The sequence below is a fragment of the Terrapene carolina genome, unplaced genomic scaffold (genome assembly GCF_002925995.2).
Source record: "Terrapene carolina triunguis isolate 2854851 unplaced genomic scaffold, T_m_triunguis-2.0 Scaffold33723, whole genome shotgun sequence".
In the NCBI taxonomy this organism is placed as follows: Eukaryota; Metazoa; Chordata; order Testudines; family Emydidae; genus Terrapene; species Terrapene triunguis.
The window spans coordinates 823910-843723 of record NW_020698074.1 but is presented as its reverse complement, the minus strand read 5'-3'; the positions used below and the strand labels follow the sequence as shown (position 1 = coordinate 843723).

At 40.5% G+C, this 19814-nt stretch overlaps 1 protein-coding gene across 2 annotated transcripts in view; it reads right to left on the bottom strand.

The window, feature by feature from the left end:
* Positions 1–2375: 2375 nt before the first annotated feature.
* The window catches only part of LOC113409511 (programmed cell death 6-interacting protein), a 51082-nt gene continuing 33643 nt past the window's right edge, over positions 2376–19814 (bottom strand). For both annotated transcript variants that reach the window (XM_026663516.1, XM_026663517.2), the window contains exons 11-18: positions 17348–17459; positions 16232–16401; positions 15215–15463; positions 13990–14124; positions 12683–12777; positions 6312–6447; positions 5158–5339; positions 2376–3087 (exon numbers count right to left, since the gene is read on the bottom strand). In XM_026663516.1, the coding sequence (XP_026519301.1) occupies positions 2922–3087; positions 5158–5339; positions 6312–6447; positions 12683–12777; positions 13990–14124; positions 15215–15463; positions 16232–16401; positions 17348–17459 (1245 nt within the window). In that variant the 3' untranslated portion in view covers positions 2376–2921. The remainder of the gene's footprint in view (positions 3088–5157; positions 5340–6311; positions 6448–12682; positions 12778–13989; positions 14125–15214; positions 15464–16231; positions 16402–17347; positions 17460–19814) is intronic.

Genomic DNA, 19814 nt, shown 5'->3' with positions numbered 1-19814 from the left:
AATGGCATCCCCTTTTGTTGGTTCAGTGATTATTTGGTGAGGAAATATCAGCTATTACATCCAGGAATAGCTGGGCCCTACCATTATTAGTAGCATTTGTTCTCCAATCTATATGTGGAAAATTAAAGTCTCCCATAATGACACAATTCCCCATAGACCACTTTAATGAAAGAAATACTCTCTGTAAATCAGATCCTGTTGCTGCTGAAGTCCCAAGACCACAGGCACTGACTTTTGTTTTTGCAGGTGGGTGCTTTCCACCTTCTGGTTTCACTGTGTACCATGTACATGCTCCTGCCACCTAGCGGTGGTTCATTGGTGCTGAGCACCCCATATTTTTTTTCAGTGAGTGCTTGAGTCCCCAAGCACCCACGGAGTCAATACCTATGCCCAAGACCCCCCTTCCCATTGGGCAGAAGCCAGAGGCGATATGTAGGGGGACATGTGGCTCATATCCCCCTCCCCTCAGATTTTTGCCATGGTTTGCTAGTTCTGCTTGGTCATGGGGTGCCGCCAGGCCCCCTCCCTGCATGGGCGCTGCTGGAGCTGGCAAGCTTGGGAGAGGCAACTGCAAACAGTTGAGAGCTAGAGGAAGAGCCATTGCCTCTCCCCATGGAACTAAAGCAATAGCCCCTCCCTGCAGCTTCCAGCTGTTAGCTCTGGGTAGAGAATCAGTGGCAAACACTTGGGAATTGCAGGGAGGGGCCGCTGAGAGTAAGAGGGAAACATGATTCATGCTGTTGCAGTGGGATGAACATTTAAATTGTGTCCTCCTACTCTCAGCAGACATCAGTCATCTCTGGCAGAAGCCCCGAGCTCCTCCCCCTGCCAGTATGGTATGCAGAGAATGGGGAGACATAGGGTGCCCCAAGCCACACTAACTCTGGAAGAGCCACATGGCACTCACGGTTTGGTCACCCACAGCATATAATTTCCTTTAAAAAGGGGGGGAGGGGGAAGCCTTGGAAAAGATTATTTAAGAAGAGGTTTACACTCAGATGTCATGGTGACTGGTGCCCTCAAAGGCAAAAAGGTTATAATTAAAACAAGCCTTAATGTTTTAAACACATTTGTTTACATCAGATATTTAATTTGAAAAAGTGGTAAAAGTTATAAAAAGTGGCAATAGAAAAATTTGTGTTAGAAGGATACATGGCGGGAGGCAGTTCAGAAAATCTAAACTAAATTGACCCATGACACGATGGCAGGATTCTGTCATACTGTGGACCAAACAGCAATACAGATTATCCAATCCCTTATCAAATATACCTCTAGAAATACAGGCTGTCCCAAAGACATGGCTAATAGATGTTTCACAAAAACCATGAACCACAATCAACTTCCTCACATAAAATGAAATATAAGCCTACATATCATTGCTGGGGAAGGAAACGGTGCGTGCTGCTTCCCCTCTGTGTCCCCCCTTGCTTCAAAGCCTACAGAAGCCTCTCAGGTCTCAGTCATGTGGCTACAGATGGGTAGGTGAGAACACTGCAAGTAGGCCAAGCTCTACAGAAATATTCCCCAACCCAAAACCATGAGCCAAGAACAGCACATTACTACAGATTTACACTTGCCCCTTGGGAAGATCATTCCAGATGCAGATAGCTGGAGAGCCTCTAGGGGTAGCAAGGGACTGAAGAGGAAAGGCAGCTCAGTAGGGAGTTAAGATGATTGTCCAGCAAGCTCACTTTTAAAAAGTCTCCTCTCTTTTCTCACGCTAGAACAAGTGTTACAAAAACTATCGAGCTGTGGTAACTACTGCTATTTTTAACATGGTTTAATTTACAAAACTGCATTGATGACAAGCTTCCATAGGGAACTGTTTAGCCTTTTTCTTTGCTGAGAGACCTCAAAATGTAAATGGTGGAGTCTTTCCTAAATATGGAAGATGAGGTCTACAGTAGTCATCAGATCCTTATTTTAAGCCTGGAGTAGATGAGCCAGAAAACATTGACAATCTTGTTTTGAGAAGTTGAGTTTGATCAGCCCATCTTTGGTCCTATGCCCATGCCCCTAACCTTGAATAGGTGAATGCAGTGAGCAGCTAGCTCTCCCGACTTTCTGGAGGTTTGGGAGATGGGGAAGAGTGGCAGGAGGGAAGTGAGGAGACCATGAAGTGGCAAAAACTTTTAGATACTTTTTGAACTGAACAACTATTTTTAGTGTGTCCTAACTCAAATCCCTTGCCAATTTCACTTCAAATTTGGTAGACAAATTCTACCAGACTTATTCTAACCAATGCTGAGCTAGTTGTTCCTTGGTTTGCAGATCTGCAGGTGGAATAAATGGAAACTCAGTTGCAATCTTAACTATGGAACAGCTGCTTCTGTTTCCTAGACCAGCAGAACTCAAAGGACAAATCCACAATAACAGTCACACAAAACATCTTTTTTATGGTAATGAGAATAGCAAATGTTTAAAAAAATTTAAACTATTCTTACATCATTTATTTTTTATTTACTTATATGATTTACAAGGCCTTGATTAGACAAAATAGTAACTAAACTCAAACAAAAAGAGATACAAACCAACAGAATATAGAAGGAAACCCTATGTAGTTCTGTAAAATATATCACACCCAGTGCACGCACTGTTCAAATATCCCCATTACTATTGAAATGGAAGATTTTTGTAAAGAAACATTTTGGTTTAGTTTAAGTGCAGTTACAGTTTTCATACAGTTGAATTATGCTGTAATTTAATTCTGATCACATAGTGCCTAGTGTTTGGACTGCAGCAGCAGCAAATCTCTCAAGAGGTTTAGTGCAATCAGAAACTGGAATACAGCTTTGAGTATTTAACAGACAGGAGCTATAGACTGCATTCAGTAGAGTATGATACATTAATTGGAGCTAAAGTTTTAGTATGCTTATTGCAAGTTTCTCATTTTTAACAAGCAGAACTTCTTTGCAGACATGTTACTGCTGTGGGTAATAAGGCTGTTGAGGGTAAGGGTATCCAGGTTGTTGAGGTGCTGGGTATGGTGCTTGTCCAGGATTTTGATACATTTGTGGTGCATATGGCAGATTATACTGGCCATAGGTGTAAGGATTGTAGCCCATTGGCATTGGCATCTGGCAATACCTGTGGAAAACAGCATCCATTAATTGCAAAAATTACAAGTTAAATACTGAGGCAGCAATAGGATTCAGCGTTAGAGAGAAAGCTAAAAAGGCAAGAAACCCACAGGAGACAGTTTCAACTTGTTTCCCCCTTTACAGCATTTACTACTGCACATAACCTTTAGGAAGCAGGTATTAAATGCAACACAATACCTTGAAGTGAAATTCAGCTAAAGGAAAAAAAACAGCAGCTTTTCATAACTAGAAAGACCATGACCCTGCTCTAAACCAATTCTCCCCCTCCACCCCCCTTCTTAAAAACAATGTTGAATGTAATTGTATTTAGTATTTTCAGACCATTCCAACTCACTGGTTAAGATAAGGTCTGCCTGGACAGCACTGTGTTCAATCAGGGGCTGTACTCACTGCAACAACAAAGTGACTAATAGGAAGAGTGTCTGCCTCAGAAATGGAGATATCCCATTCGCTCTACCGGCTACAACAAGGTGGAAGAGAGAGGAGTGGGAAAAGTCCACAGGGAGAGAAGCAGGCATTAGCAGGAGCTGCAGCTGACAGATGACTCCTAATTCTGGGCATGCTCCTAGGCAGCAGGAAAAGAAGTCTCATCTCGTGAGGTCATCTAGATGTTTGTACAGGATTCCCTTACTAGCCTCTTCTTCCCAGTGTCGCCTCTAGTTGCTACTTAATTCTCCATTCTTCCTTTCACATTTGTGTCTGAGGCAGTTAGAGAATATACAGGATATACACAGCAGCAGGTACCAGAGGAAAGGGAGACAAGAGGTCATATATATATATATATATACTGCTGGTGGTGACCACAGGAAGAGTAAGGGCTTCTCAGGTGAAGACGACTCCTTCCCTTTGCTTTCCTGGCAGCTTTGCAGAGTGCCAGAGCAAGCTATCAAAGGCTCCCTCCTGCCCTTGCTAGAGACTTCACAGTTCTCCCCAACAAGACTCAGTCCCCACCCTGAGAGATGCCACATGCTGTCTTTAATGCTGTCTTTAATAAGCAGGATCACAAAGACAAAGACTCTTCCTGTCAGTTGACCCAGAACTGCTAGTGCTGCACTCTAAAGGCAGACCCCGTGTCAACCAAGAAGCCAAGATAGAATCTGAAAAAGCTAAATACAATTGCAAAATTAAAATAGGCTCTTTTAAAAATAAAAAAATTGGGATTTTAAGAGTGTAGGGTGTTGCCAATTATATAAGTGTGCTGTCACTGAGAGTGGCAATACCAATTCTTTAATTCTTATACAAAATGCACTACTTGCCAGAGCTAAATGAAGAGCTGATTTCTACTTCACGAATCTTCCCTCGGCATGTAGCAATATAAAACTCACTACAATGGTAGGTACATATGTACATAGCTCTTACATCACCAAGACAGAATTGAAGGCTATAAGCTACATTTATCCATCCTGCACTCAAATCAAGTAAGGGTATTTCAGGAGGTTCCCACAGTCTAGTTACTAGTCTCAAAGAGGGAAGGGACATAAGATATAAAAATGAATACCCAATACTAGTTCTAGAACAAGAAGCCAATATTGCAAACAGAAGAGAGGTCCGTAAAATTCTATTTATAATGCTTCTTCACATAAGACAATTAAAGACAAAGCCCTTTTACAAGAGCATCTCAAACTCTTCCCCTCCTGCTTACCCATCCTTCCCCGAAAAAGTGCACTAATCATGTCTAAAGCAGTATCGTGGACCATCATGAGTCCTCACGTTTGCAACTACATTACATTGCTCTAGCAATTATATGTTTTAGCTGTCTTTAATATGATGTAAGAACTAGAAGCAAGGAGAGCCAGCACTTTGTGACTAGTCAGTTAAGCAAGGACCCCCTAGCAGTCCACAGGCCACAGTTTAAGAATTTCTGTCCTACACCAACATGTATCTGAACTGTAGACATGACAAATCAAAGAAACAACAGATCTTAACACAGAAGACAAAACCCCAGTGTCCACTAAATGCAGCTTATTTAAATTCAATTCACATTTAACAAAATAATCTAATTTACAGCACCAAAAAATGATTATCTATGAACTACTTAAGCATTCTTATAGTTTACCCTGGGTATCCTGGATAGGTTGGGTAAGGTGGTCCCTGTGCCTGTGATGGTGCAGTGCTAGCCGCAGATGAACCAGGTAGAGGAGCTGGAGAAGCAGTAGCTCCAGTGGCTGTCGATACAGGAGTATTTGCTGTAGAAATCACTGGTGGTGGAGGGCGTGCTGGTGGTTGTGGTTTACTAGACTAAAAAGAAGAAGAAAAAGAAAAAAAAATGTCAATTAGACCAAGTTTTTCAAGGCAAACACCTGGTTCAATTCTATAAAGGTTTTTTTGGTTTTACACAATGTTATACATTTATATTGCTGTATAATTGCTTAATTCAAAGTTTCTAGAAAGTTATGAGACAAATGAAAGATGATAAAATGGAAATTGAAACAAACAAAGTTAACTATAAACCTTATTATTTGCAACCACTGTGACAATTGCAACCACTGAATGCTTTCCCACCCCCACCCCCCTTTGATTTGGCAATAGATGTTAAAATATAGTACAGTAGAACCTCAGAAGTTACAGACATCTCGAGAATGGAAGTTGTCAGTAACTCTGAAATGTTCATAACTCTGCACAGTTCAGGCTCCAGATCCAGCAGCTGACACTCCAGGCCAGGTTTCAACAGCAGCTGAGCTCCCTAGTCAGGTCTGAATGAGTTTGCCAGCTTGCCCCCCTCCCGGCCTGCAGAGGTGTGTTATGTGTGTAAAAACAGCATGTCTCCCTCTCAGCTGGAGGGTGGTGGGGGGTAAAAATAGTGTGTCCCCCACTCCTGACAGGCTGTGTGTGAGAGAAAGTGCAGACCTTGGAGCTGCTCCTGCTCTGCTGGCTGGCTCTGGCTGCCTTGGGCTGTCAGCCCCAGCGTCTTGCTGTAAGTGGATGCCCCATGCACGTGGGGACAGGGAGACCGGATGTGCCTACCTTTAGATGCAATTCAGGTACAGTACAGTATTTGCTATTTTTTTTTCTGCCTGATTGGTTACTTCCGGTTTCATTTTATGTCCAGTTGACTGGGCAGTCTGTAACTCTGGTGTTCGTATCTTTAAGGTTTTACTGTACCCCAATACATTAAAGAGGCTGATATGCTAAAAGTTATTATAATCAAATACTGTTACAAAGCATGGCCAATCTGTTATCAACTTGTATACAACACAAGCCTTTACTTACCACCATGGTTCTGGGTGCTGGAGTTGGAGTAGTTGATGCAGCAGGTTTACTTCCTCCGGCTGCTGCGGTTTGGTATGCAGGCTGTGAAGGAATAGAGGGAGCACTGGGTTCTCTAGCAATGCTTTGTTGTAAGTCTCTATTAAAAAGAGTAAAAGTATGGTTTAGATTTTATATTTTATATTTCTGTTCACTAATAACCTGAGGCAAGACAAGTCAGGATCTGGCTGTGCCAATCTTATTTTAAAGTGTAACACTTAATATTGGACCCACTTTTGACTGGAGAATGATCTCACCTTGTTCAGTCCTTCCTCCAGCCAATCCTTTTAACAATTTGCACAGCTATTTCTTATTTGGGCTCCAAATCCACCCAGAATATAGCTTATGAAGTGAGCCAAGCTTTAGGAAAAAATATACTCCTAGAAAAATCAGCAACGTTTCAGCAACTTTGAGCGTCTCTGAAGGTATGTCTACAGCATATCTCCTAGCCCAGGCAGACAGACTCGAGCTACCTTGGCTTAAGGTAGCACATTAGAAACAGCAGTGTGGATGTTACAGCAGCGGCTAAGGCTCCAGCTAGCCACTCAAGCTCAGACACCACCACTCCCCACCATCCTCCGTCCAAGCTTGGGTAGATAGCCCACAAAGTCCAAACTGCTATTTTTAAACACACTAGTTCAAGCCAAGCTAGTGAGAATCTCTCTACTAGTGTAGACATACTCTTAGGTTACAAAAGGTACCGCTAAAGGACATACTGATAAAAAAATCTTAAGCTCTTTACTCTGCAAAGTGATTGTGTTTCACATACAGAGGACAAATTTCACATTACATACATTTTTATTTAATTGAGAGCAAGACCGACCATGTTTCAGGGTAGGATGGAAAAGTTAGTCTCCTAGATATTCCAGTGGATATGATCTTCTGGACTAAAATGAACAGTCTAAGGGCTTGTCTACACTGGCAATTTACAGTGCTGCAACTTTCTTGCTCAGGGGTGTGAAAAAACACCCCCGAGCGCAGCAAGTTTCAGCGCTGTAAAGCGCCAGTGTACAGAGTGCACCAGCGCTGGTAGCTACACTCCTCCTGGAGGTGGTTTTTTAAGAGCACTGGGAGAGCTCTCTCCCAGCGCTCTGCCGTGACCACACAAGCCACGTTTGCCAGTATAGACTAGCCCTAAGAAAACTGGGGCAGAGGGAAAACATTTGAATATCCAAACTGCCAGAAACCTGCAGCTCTCAGAACACTTGTTCTCACATTCTTCAGCATGCAATCTCTATTCTTTAGTTAAACTTTATTAAGCAAGCATCTTATAAGATGCTCAGAGAGTTCAGCTAGTATAAGATACTTAAAGCAACACCAAACAACTACCCTTTTCTTATGATATTACAGTTCCATGGGAATTCCAAGCCAGAAGTTTGGAGATTTAAGTCAGACATTCTGAGAAATGTAGCGTATTCAAAAATGTTGGGGTAAAGTTAAATATTTGAGATTTGGCCAATTCTACTGAGACTCTTTGGGAACCATTTAACATTTAAACGAAGTCTATTTCACATAAAAGTATGATAAATTAGATAAAATCAGAAAGTGTTGCAGCTAGAAATTTATATATGGCATTTTGAAATAGAAAACTGAAAGAAAAATGTATCACTCTCTCCAATCTCGCTAATAATAAACTAGAGTTTCATACTATGACAAATATGAAGGTCAACTCAGAAGAGGGAGACAAAACTAGACAACTATTGGTCTGGCTGGTTAAGCGAGAAAGAAAATTGTCATTGCACTTAAGGGAATGAGAGATCTCTTATGAACAAGAGATCAATACTGTCTTGGTGGGTTTTTATAAAAAAAGGTTATATGAACAGCCAAACTCAATTTGCAGCAGACAGTGGAACTACTATTTATTAAATACCACATCCCAAAAGTGTCACAAACAAAATGCAACATCTTAGGTGAAGGGATTTCTAGGAGAGAGATCCAATTAACTAGCATATCTTCTCTAAAGTTAAGCCCTGAGTATCTGCAGCTTAACTTTATGCTTTAAAAAAAAGTCACCACACACTTAGGATACTTTAGCCAGCTTAAAAACAATTTGAAGACTAAAAACGAGCCTTTCAAACTACAAAGCTCTTACAACAATGCTAGAAGTAAAATCCATTTTAATGTTCCTCCTATACCTTGATTAACATTAAAAAACTGTCATATTATGGCTCCAAAGGTTCCAATGCCAAACAAGAAGCTACCTGGGGGATGGGAGGTGTTTTACTGACTAATGTTTTACTAGGATTTTAGATTTTGCATAATACAGAAGAGTTTTTAGTAGAGATGTACTACAAATATCCTGAAGAGTCTGTCTGATCATCTTATCCTGTCCTACAACAACTTTCTGGTGGTGATCAATTCTTAGTACAAGCAGTAACAGTGCTAGTGACACTAACCAACTACTGACAGACGATAATATTTTGTTTGCACTAATTTTACAGCTTTAACCTTATACACTGAGAAAGTGAGACTGTCAGGCTTAAAAGTGAATTTGGGAATCCTCACCTCAAATATACCACAATGGAGAAACTTTAGGTTTCTCTTTGTTGGCCTGATGATGTGGCAGGCCAGCGAACAACACTATTAAATGTTAAGATTTACTTTACAAGCACAATTTCCATATAAAGCACTTCTAAAAAAAGGATAGGACAGGATTTGGGGATTAAGTGTCAATAGGGCATGTGTACTGATTAAAGAAACATTCCCCAAGTAGTTTCAGTAACAAGCAGCCTTCATCAATGCTTTGGTGAATAAGATGATCTGGTTAGAAAGACTGAACATATGTAGCTTTGATAAGCTTTCTTCTTAAGCAAGAAAAAGGCCAAGTGGTTGATCCTCAAAAAGCATATTACTGTACTAACCTTATCCATGTACATATCACTGTTGCAGCATGATACTGTCACCCTACATGTGAAGGCTGAAAAGCTGTGCTATTGCTAACTGTTTGTAGTGTGCTTGACTAATCTACATGACAACATAACTGTCACACAAGATCAAACGGCAGTCCTCTCTGGTACTCAGGTCTCAAGCACTTGACAATGCTGGCTTATTCACCGGAAGGCGTAAGATTAAGGGTAAGAATCAGTCATGGATTCTGTGATTTTTATGAGACCTCTACAACTTCCTCAAAATTCCATTAAATTCAGACCCAGGGGGCAGGGGCACACCTTAGTTTCGGCCCTGGATCCCAGTCAGCCTAATGCTGGCCCTAGTTGTTGCTTAGCCAATAAGGTTTTTGTAACTGAGCAGTCAATCATGAGGAGCACATGCAGGAGCTTTAGTTGTGTGAGATAAAAAATGGCAACGCCAAAGTACACTGAGGAGCAAAATGGCAAATACAACTGCTAAGCAGAGAAATAGTAAAATACCCAAATGGAAAAATCTCATGAAAGTGGCGGACTGATGTTTTGTACAGCATGTAACGCTCCTATAGATTACACACGAAAAGCAAGCTGTGACAAACATACAGAAAGTGCTTTGCATAAATGTAAGGCACAAGGCCTTGAATCGGGTCTGGCCAAGAAAGCTAAACTATACAAAATGGTGAGTGACCTGTTTACTGTAAAGACTGAAGAACAGATGCATCATAGGACAGATATTTACAGAGGCTTTCTGCACTGCTAACATTCTACTACATGTCTTAGCTTTTCTTAGCAGAGTTGTCTATCTGGAAAGCTCCATGTAGAACATAGATGTTATACGTACCTTGGATCATCTCCAAAAAACATACTTGCCAAAGCTTTTTGAAAGACATGTAAATGACCTGAAAGAACTGCTGAATCAATGTTTTGGAATTGGTCTCATAGCAGGTGAAACTACTGATGTTGAAGGGTGCTACATAGTGAATATCCCTGTTTGTCTTTCGCAGACACCTCAAGCAGACAAGGGGAAGGTAGTTTGGAATTGAAGTCTTTGCTAATAGTGTGTGTATGTTTGAAGATTGTTAACTTTAAAACTGAGCCACGCAGTGGTGGAAACAATTCAGAAATACGGAATTTTTTGAAAAAGTCACTGCTTTTGTCACTGACAATGCTGCATATATGAAGAAAACCTGAGAGCAGAGTCTCAAAGCACTTTTTCTAAATGCAGTGCACGTAACATGCACGGCACATCTTCTCAACTTAGTGGGCAAAACCTGGAGAAAAACAACATTTGGAAAAGTAAATGAAATTGTTATTGCCTTAAAAAGTGCATTTACTGCTTGCCCTGCCCACAAAACACGGTTCGGTCAATCATTGCAGCAAAAGGAAGTGCCTGCAATTCCACCTTCACTGGTAACCATATGGTGAAACAGCTGGTTTGAAGCCACCTGCAGGATTATGTGGATTTTTTTTGAGGAGTGGGAGCGAAGCTGTAATTTATCTGTTGAAGATGTGGTCACTCAGTAAATCAATGGAAATAAAAGCAGATATTGCAGCATTAGAACTGTTTGCACCAAGAATAATGGCAACTCTCACTGCTTATGAAAAACCAGAAATCAGATCACGTAAGGTGGCAAATGACTTGGCTGATCTTGCCAGTTGGCAAAGTCCTTCAGTGACACGACTGACAATCTGTTAGCTAAGAAAGCCTACATGACTGGTTCTGAATGGTTTTGTCAACCAGCTGCCAGCTTTTTTAAAGCCTGCTGAGTGTTTGATCCCCATCAGCCCACACTTCTTGACCTTGCATCACTAAATGTATTTGGTTCTATTCCCATGTTTGAAGATGAGTTGGCAAAAGCAGAGTTTTGTAGCTACCGCAGTGCAGTTTCTGAAATGAAGTGCCCTGACATTGTAAAATTTTGGTGCAACTTAAGATCGCATTCCAAGTCTGGCCATAGTAGCTCTGAGAAGTTTGTCAGTGCCCGATAACAGTGCAGACTGCTAAAGATCATTTTTGTCTTACAAAGGTATCTTGCGAGATGACGGACACCCAAAGATGACAACCTGGCAAAATACAACAAGCTGTTTCAGAAACGTGGAAAGCTCTGTTAGTAAATGACCATTGTACACTAACAATCTTCTCAGTAGTCAAAGTTATATAAGGTTTAACAGGCAATTTAAAAGCTTCTGTATTGGTGTAGTGAAAACTGCATTACTGTGTGTACATTTTTTTATGGCCTGCATCCTGTCCATGACTTTTAATAAAAATACCCATGACAAAATCTTAGCCTTATGTTAGATCACCACAATGAATTAGACTGAATGGGCAGCATTAGGTTTATGTTACTGGGCACACAGGGGGCAGGATGATTTCCTGATGCCAGCTGATGATCACCTTATGACCTGAAGCATTCAGCTTGAATACTTCCCTTCAGAAGCATAGCAGAAATAAAAAGATCCAGAGAAAGGTGAGAAAAAAACACTAAAGGCAACAGAGGGGTTGTGGAAGAAGCAGCGTTCTGAAAGTGAACAGACTTAGTTTAAGAGTATATGGAAAAGCAGTATATCAAGTGACTAGAACAGAGAAGTCCAATTGGGTTATCACAGAACAAAGGTCACTTGAAGGCAACAAGACAGAGTTTTCTCAGAGGCTGGTCCAAGATCGTGGCATGAGCTCCCTCATCACCTTTTACCCCAAGCAGAAGGGGCATTTCTTTGACCTTGCCTTCTCTGACATAAATACATAGCAACATGCATATTAAAAAACGTCTGTCTAAACAAGACACTTCATTGCACATGCTTCTCACCCTGGGGAAGAGGATGAGAGCACAAAGATATGACAGAAAGGTAGTCAACGTTTAATGCACTACTGGAATGTGCACAGACACTATGATAATGAGGGTGGTACAAAAAATCTATACAAAAGTAGAGTATGAAATAGATTATAGGAAATACTTTTTCATTTTATCAAGTACCACTTGAGAATTCCCTACTACAGGATACATTGAAGAAAATTGTTTAGTACAAGTGAACTCCAAATATCTGTCAGAGGACATCCAAAGTATTAGGACAACTGTAATTTCTGACAAACAAATAATGAATTCTGGGGCAATGATCTTCAGCTTTAAATGGTATTTATCTGAAAAATTTTGAAAAGGTAGATACTAGTATGAATAAGGCTAAATTATGCAGACACTAGCTAGGATAAAAATGATAAACAGCATCTTGTGAAGAGATTTCTGGAAGTTTAATAATTTGTTCAACTGCTCCCTTTACCACTATTTTGATAATCCTTTCAAATAATTTTAATGTGTTAGAAAGGCACAACTTATTCTTATGAGAGCTGTACTTTATCCAGAGAGCCATCCTTCCTCCTCTCAGTTAAGTACCATAGTAAGCACAACCATTGTACTTGTTATGACTAATATATATTATTTTCGTTAGCGCTTAAACAAAATACTAGATTCTTACTTTAGAAGTTCATCTCTTTCAGTCTTACGGGCAAAAACGATGTCACTGCATTTGTTTTGGAATTTCAGCAAGATTTCTGTCAATTCATTGTAAAACTATCAAAGAAAAAGTGAACATATTGCAATGAATGCAGTCTTAAGATCCGCATAAGCATAATTCACACCCCATTTAAAAAACAAGCTAATGTTTAACTCAACATTATACATGTTTTTATAAATTGACTCAGTTATGAAGAGACATTTCATGGCCCAAAACTTCTGATTCTAGTAAAACAACAACACCACAGAGATACATTTGCTCTTTGTTTGAAAAGTACTAGATCAGTGGTTCTCAAAACTACTTGAGAACCACTGCACTCCCTGCCCCAAGACCCCTATGCCCAGCGCCCACCCCGAGACCCCTCCACAGTGTGGGGCCAGGAGCGGATCCTGCTGCGCCGGGCGGGGCATGGCAGCCAGACCCCGCCGCACCAGTGGAGCAGCCTGGCAGCCCAGACCCCAGCCACGCAGGCCCTGCAGCCTTTAGCACACAGCTGAGCCACAGCTGTATGCTAATTGGGCCGCATGTTGAGAACCGCTGCACTAGATTAATCAACTAGTCTCAGCAACTGCAAATATATTATAAATGGAAGACAAATTTGTTTCAGCTCAAACAGATTAGAATATTTAAACAGGAGATACTAGTTTAATAAAATTTAAAAATCAGACTATTACATAACACTAGTAGTCAGTACTATATAGTGTTAGTGTTAATCTCTTGCTGATAAACAAGCAAGACAAATTGTCCAGAGACAACTTTCCAGTATCAAAAGTCATCAAAAATAAAGACAATTAAGTATGGCCTTCCTGATCTCTCTCTCCAGACCACACAAACAGCAATGCATACAAATACAAGTTTTATGAAGTTACCTGATATCACTGTAGATGGAGGGGGAAAATGCCTCAAATACTAGGGCTGGTCTACACAGTCTTGAACTGAATTAACTAAATCTAACTAACAAAATGTAATTCACACCTTTTGTTATTCTGGGGTGTGTGTGTGTGTGTGTGTGTGTGTGTGTGTGTGTGTGTGTGTGTGTGTGTGTGTGTGTGTGTGTGTTAAGTCTTTATACACACACATGACAAAAAAAAGTTTTAAAACTGCAGCAATTCAGAGTTATACAGATACACATTTTAGAGAAAAAGGAGTAAAAACAGTAAGCCAAAGAAAGGAATGCATTGACATAACTGCAAAATTTGCTGTTGCTTACATATAGTTTTGCATGTACACAGCAATGTTCCCTTTCTGTCTCCCTACGGTTACTATACCTTTGTGCCTTCTTTTAAATTGGCTACAAGTTCCACAAAGTTGTCATTTGCTACAGCTAAATTCTTCAGAACTTCTTCTCTTAAATTAGATTCACTGTTTGATTGTTTCATCTTTGAAAATTCCTGATGTGCATTCTGCAAAAAAAGAAAGAACGAACAGTTTTGGTCCCAAGGGATGTTTAAAATTCCTGAAATTTAAAATCCAAGGCATTCAAACAAACAGCAATATCTCCAAGGATTAAGGCAATTATGTGTAGTGTATTTAAGTGACTTTTGCATTTAAAATATTGGATGTAAACATGAATGACGTATTGTCATTCAGAAACAGTTTCCTCCTCCTGGAAGTAAGGAACATCTCAAATAACCCCTGCAGAGGCAGAAGTTGTAACCTAGTAAACATTTGTACAAACAATAATTTCATGTTTAAATAGTTATTCAGAAACTTCTGGACACTTACTCAACATCTATTGCATCATTATTTTGTCCTCGTTCAGAAATATTTTTGAAGTAGTAAATAAAGACCAACAATATGATTTTACCTTTTCAAATTCAAGCTTCTCTTTCTTGAGAAATAACTAAAAAACTGTCATTAGAATGCTCTAACCACTCTAATGAGTATTTACTAGTTGCACACCAGAAGAGAGATTTCAACAAGCATGAAAAAGTTAAGCTTGTGACCAAGTGAAATGTTGTGGAGTTTTGAAGATCAAACATCCCACACATCTTCCATATGCAAAGTACGAGAGGGCACATAAAAGGAAGTAATTACAAGGATGCTTGGCAGGACCTGCATTAGGTACAGAAATGAGAGTTTCCCAGCTTTATATCTCAATTATCTAGAGTTTCCCTTTTTTTCTTTAAAAGGTTCCTATCTCCAAATACAGGTTTCAGACAAAAGAGCAAAAAGAACTCCAACAATTTCCCTCCCCCGCTCCTCACCCAAGACTGACCATCGCCCAGTCACCAAGCACCCAATTCCTTGTTAAAGGCAGGGGCTGTAGCACTGCTCTAATACCAGAAGGAATCAAAGGAACAGAAGAGAGCAGACACTTGATCAGCTATTATTTCAGCATAGTGGGAGTCCTGAGCAGGAAAGAGTAAAGACTAAAAGGCTAAGTAAGGTATCTGCAGTCCTGCTATCTGAGTAGGCCCCATGGGTCTGGGAAAAGTACTGCCAAGTTTATAAAAAAGTCACATGGAGAAACCTACTGTTAATGTTTTATACCTGAATGTTTTTGAGAAGTTCATCCTGCTTTTTCAGGGTCTCTTGCACCTTGTGTGTTAAACTTCCATATATCCGGTCCAATTCAGTGACAGAGATGGCTTCCTCATTTATAGCACCATCCTGTGCAAGTGCAGTCAGAAATTTGCTGGTCATGTCAAAATTTACAGATTTTAGGTCATTCTCAAGTTGTTCTCTCTCCTTCTTCACCTCATCCAGGCTAGCTAGGAGAGATCTTAAGACACTAACAACCTACGAAAAAATTAAGTAAGTTAATATTTGAACTTAGTTTGAAGACTTTAAAGACTTAACGCCACCACTGCAACATTAAATATCAAGTACTAGGAAGGATTTTTAAGGATCCATGAAATAGCCGCAAACATTTGACATGCTGTCAAACATACTGCATTCAAACTGCTCCATAGTAGGCAACTAATCATACTGACACAGTTTAAATATGGCTACTCTGGAAATAGAATTAATCCAATTGCTTAATACTTTAGGTAGGGGCTCTCAAATGTTTCCATACCATTGTCATCTTAACATCCTGTGGTTCACCTCTGTCAACCAGATCAATTTTGGAACCTTTTATTTTAGGTAAATGAACAGAAGAGTGAGCAAAATAAAAATGAGATCCGCAGGTTACTAGAAGATAATTTCTGTAGTCCTTTCTGGGAGCAAAATTTCCCTTGATTTTAGTACCAGCTGTTTAACTCCCTTTTATACTCTAGAGAGGAATTAGTTTGGGAAGGAAATAGGTCAGTTCTAGCACTCCCTTTTCCTAACCCTTAAGGGGAACCCCAAATACTGTAAAATAGTGCAGTTTCATATACCATGCCCGTGTTATCCTGTGCAAGACAACTCATTCTAAATGTTATCCAGATAATTGCCCATTTAATTTCATATAGATCCATTGTTTTTTTTTCCCCTTTAAGAAACTCTAGACAAACTAAATAACTGTTGTCCCAATGCATCGCCATTCAGCGTAGCCACTAATATGCAACCTTCATCTTGCCTTACCTCACTTCCCTGCATGGTTTTTGCTGGATTGGCAGAAGGAATGGCTGCATTCAATTCTGGCTCTGGTTTACACAGAAGTGAAATTGTATCCCGATGAGTCTGATAGCGCTCTTTAACATGTCCATCTGCCTGTATAGCTTTATCCAAAATATTACTGACATTGGCTCCCTCTGGCAATAAAACAGAGGTAATATTTAGACTACTACAAAGCCGTGATTTAATCCAAGTCTTATACTACAGCAACATTTGTACCTTTCAGCAATTCGTTATAAGTTTTCAAACACAAGAACATTCAAACAGAAGTCCTGTTCATGCAATGAAGGTTTAAAGTGTCTAAATTAAAATCCCCATTTGTTGATTATTCAAGGAATTACTAAGAAAGTACATTAAAAAAATTCTGTGGTGTGAATTGCACATCAAAGTTTAAAGCTTGCATGTCAGTTCAAAATTTCAAAATAATACAAATCAGAAGTCAAAGAACATGGTGTTGGGTGAGGAACAGCTGTTTAAAAATTGGGTTTTTACAGACAAAATTCCTTCAGAAAAGGGCAACAAGTGACTTTTTCTAATCCATCCAAAACTTAGTGAAAAGCAGCATACAGTTCTTAAAACCTGAAACATGAAGTCCATTATACCCAAAAGTACAGACTATTTAAGTGACACAATAAGCCAGATATTTTGTTATAGGATCAGCCTCTTTTCACACCGCTAGTGGGATCTGGCTGTACAACTAGTATATACATATGATAATTAATGGAGCCTCGTGTGGATACAAAATTTGTATGTGCATCCAATCCACAAAAATGGTCCATGGATATAAAGTGGATACCCGCAGATTTGCAGGGCTTTATGAATTAACTTTGTGCAGGGGGGGGAGGGGGGAGAATTGATCCTCTGATGGCGCAGAACCACCAGAGAGACTCCTATGGCAATACCCCCAATCTTGGTTCTAGTGGCATAATGAGAATACAGACAGATCTTTCTTCAACTGAATTGATCTTGTTCAAACTAATACCAGATGACTCAAAGCTACTTTAATTTATGTTAAATTTAAATTTAAGAATGGCCTTTCATGCAGCAGTCCCAGGCTCAGAGAAGTGAAAAGGTGAGATTTACCTGCCCGCAAAGGTTTGTAGAGTTCACTGGATGGTGTTCTTTGCCAACGCTCTTTGAATTTTGCTCTTAGATCATTGTCTGTGGCTTCCTCTTCACTCAATAATCTTAGTGACTTAAAGAATTAAAAAACAAACAGTGTTACACGCAATATAAGTTTTCCTTACTATGAAATGGCTTTACAACTCTAAATTGTAAAGATAAATTTTAGAACATAGTAATAAAGCTGAAAAAAAGACTTACTAAACCTAACGGTCCATCAGTTCTGACAGTGAATAAAAGCCCAAAGAGAAGGTTACTCACCCTGTGCAGTAACTGTGGTTCTTCGAGATGTATCCCCCTATGGGTGCTCCACTCAAGGTGTACTTCCGCTCCATGTACCTCAGATCAGAGATTTTAGGTAGCAGTGTCTATTCGGCCTGAACATACATCCCCCGCAGCTTCGTGGCCTGCACCAAGGCTATATGGAGCTGCGCAGGCAAACTGCCCTCGGTTCCTTTGCTACTATGGAGCTCACTGAAGAACTCTGAAGCAGAGGGGAAAAGGACGGGCAGTGGAGTACCCATCTCGAATAACTACAGTTACTGCACAGAGTGAGTAACCTTTTCTTCTTCGAGTAGTGTCCCTATGGGTGCTCCACTCTAGGTGATTATGGAGCAGTACCCTCTGTGGAGGGGTGGGGCTTTGGAGTCGAGTCTAGGATTGAAGATAGAATAGTAGAGCCAAATATGGCATCAGAGGCTGAGTGACTGCACAGTATTCAGCAAATCTATGAATGAATGTACAACTCGCAGCTCTACATATTTCTGTGATGGGAACACTCTTAAGAACGGCTATTGAAGTAGAGAGGGATCTTGTGGAGTGAGTTAATACTCTAGAGGAAGGTTGAAGATCCTAAGACGGGTAGCAAAAAGTAATGCAACCAGATATCCATCTAAAGTGTCTTTGCTTGGAACTTGGAGATCCTTTAGTTCCATCCGCAATGGAGAGAAATCTGGGAGATTTCCTAAAGGGCTTAATCCTGTCTAAGTAAAAGGCTGATGCCTTCCTGACAGAGTGTATGTAATGTTACATCTCCTTTATACTGGTGTGGCTTAGGGAAGAAAACTGGAAGGTGAACAGTTGATTTATATGGAAGGCCATCGATCCCTTTGTCAGGAACTTGGGATGCGGTTGCAGTGTGACCTTATTCTGTTGCCTGGGGGGGAGCGGGGAGGGGAGAGAAATGCCATGAGAGCTCCCATCTCACCCACTCTTCAGAAGTCATGGCTACTAGAAACGCATTTTTCATAAAGAGGTGTAAAAGTGAGCAGGTGACCATAAGTTCAAAGGAAGGCCTCATAAGACAGAGTACGAAGTTAGGTCCCATTCCAGTATAGGGCATCTGATTCATGGGAAGAGATTGTCCAGTCCCTTGAGAAACCTTGTTGAAGGATAAGCGAAGACTGAAAAAAATACCATATGTTGGAAGGTCATAACAGCTGCCAAATGCTCTTTTTCAGAGCTTAAAGATAATCCTATCACTTTTAGCTCTAAAATGTAAATTATTACAAAACAATAATGGAAAGAACGCAGTTGAAACACCAGTGTTTGAATATAATTCACTTTTGGTATACATGTCACGTGTAGATAGTGCTGCTACATAGCAGGAAACACTCTTTACACCCTCAGAACAATTTGTTTCTAACCCTGCAACCCATCCATAAACCATGCCTTGAGCTGAAGAACTGCGATACTGATTTGATTGGCATCCTGAGAGAGGAGATGGGGGACAGTCTAGAGAGCGATCAGTTGACAAACAACAACAAGCTGAGCGAGGTAAGGAAAACACTTTTGTCTTGGCCATGTTGGAACTACGAGAATAACCTTGGCTTTGTTTTTCTTTATCTTGAACAGCATGGGAAATGCAAACGGAAGACCTGTACTCCAATGAAGAAGACAGACATCGCCCAGGAAGTGGTGACCCAGACCACTTCTCAAGCAGAACTGAGAGCACTTCTTGGTTGTGGTGAACAGCTCTGTGGGACACCCCAACATTGAAATATACAGTGGAGTATAGTGGGATCCATCTCCCACTTGTAAACTTGCAAGAAGCATCTGCCGAGGGCATCTGGTGTGGTGTTTTGTATGCCCAGTATGTAAGCTATTGATATTAATCTGGTTTCATATGCACCAATTCCAAAGTCTCACTGTTTCAGCGCAAGGGAAGGTGATCTTATTCCTCCTTGGCAGTTTACATAAAACATGCATGACATGTCTGTCGTTATCTTTATGTATTTGCCCCAGATAAGTGTAAGGGAATGGATACAGGCCTGCTCTAAGTTCAAGCAAGTTGAGATGCAAGGTGGACTCAAGAGGAGACCACCTGCCTTGAACAGTGGGTGTCTAGGGGGGCCCCCCCCCCCCCCAATCCATCCCAGGAGGGATGCATCTGTTATTACTGACTGAGATGGTTGAGCAAAGGGCACCC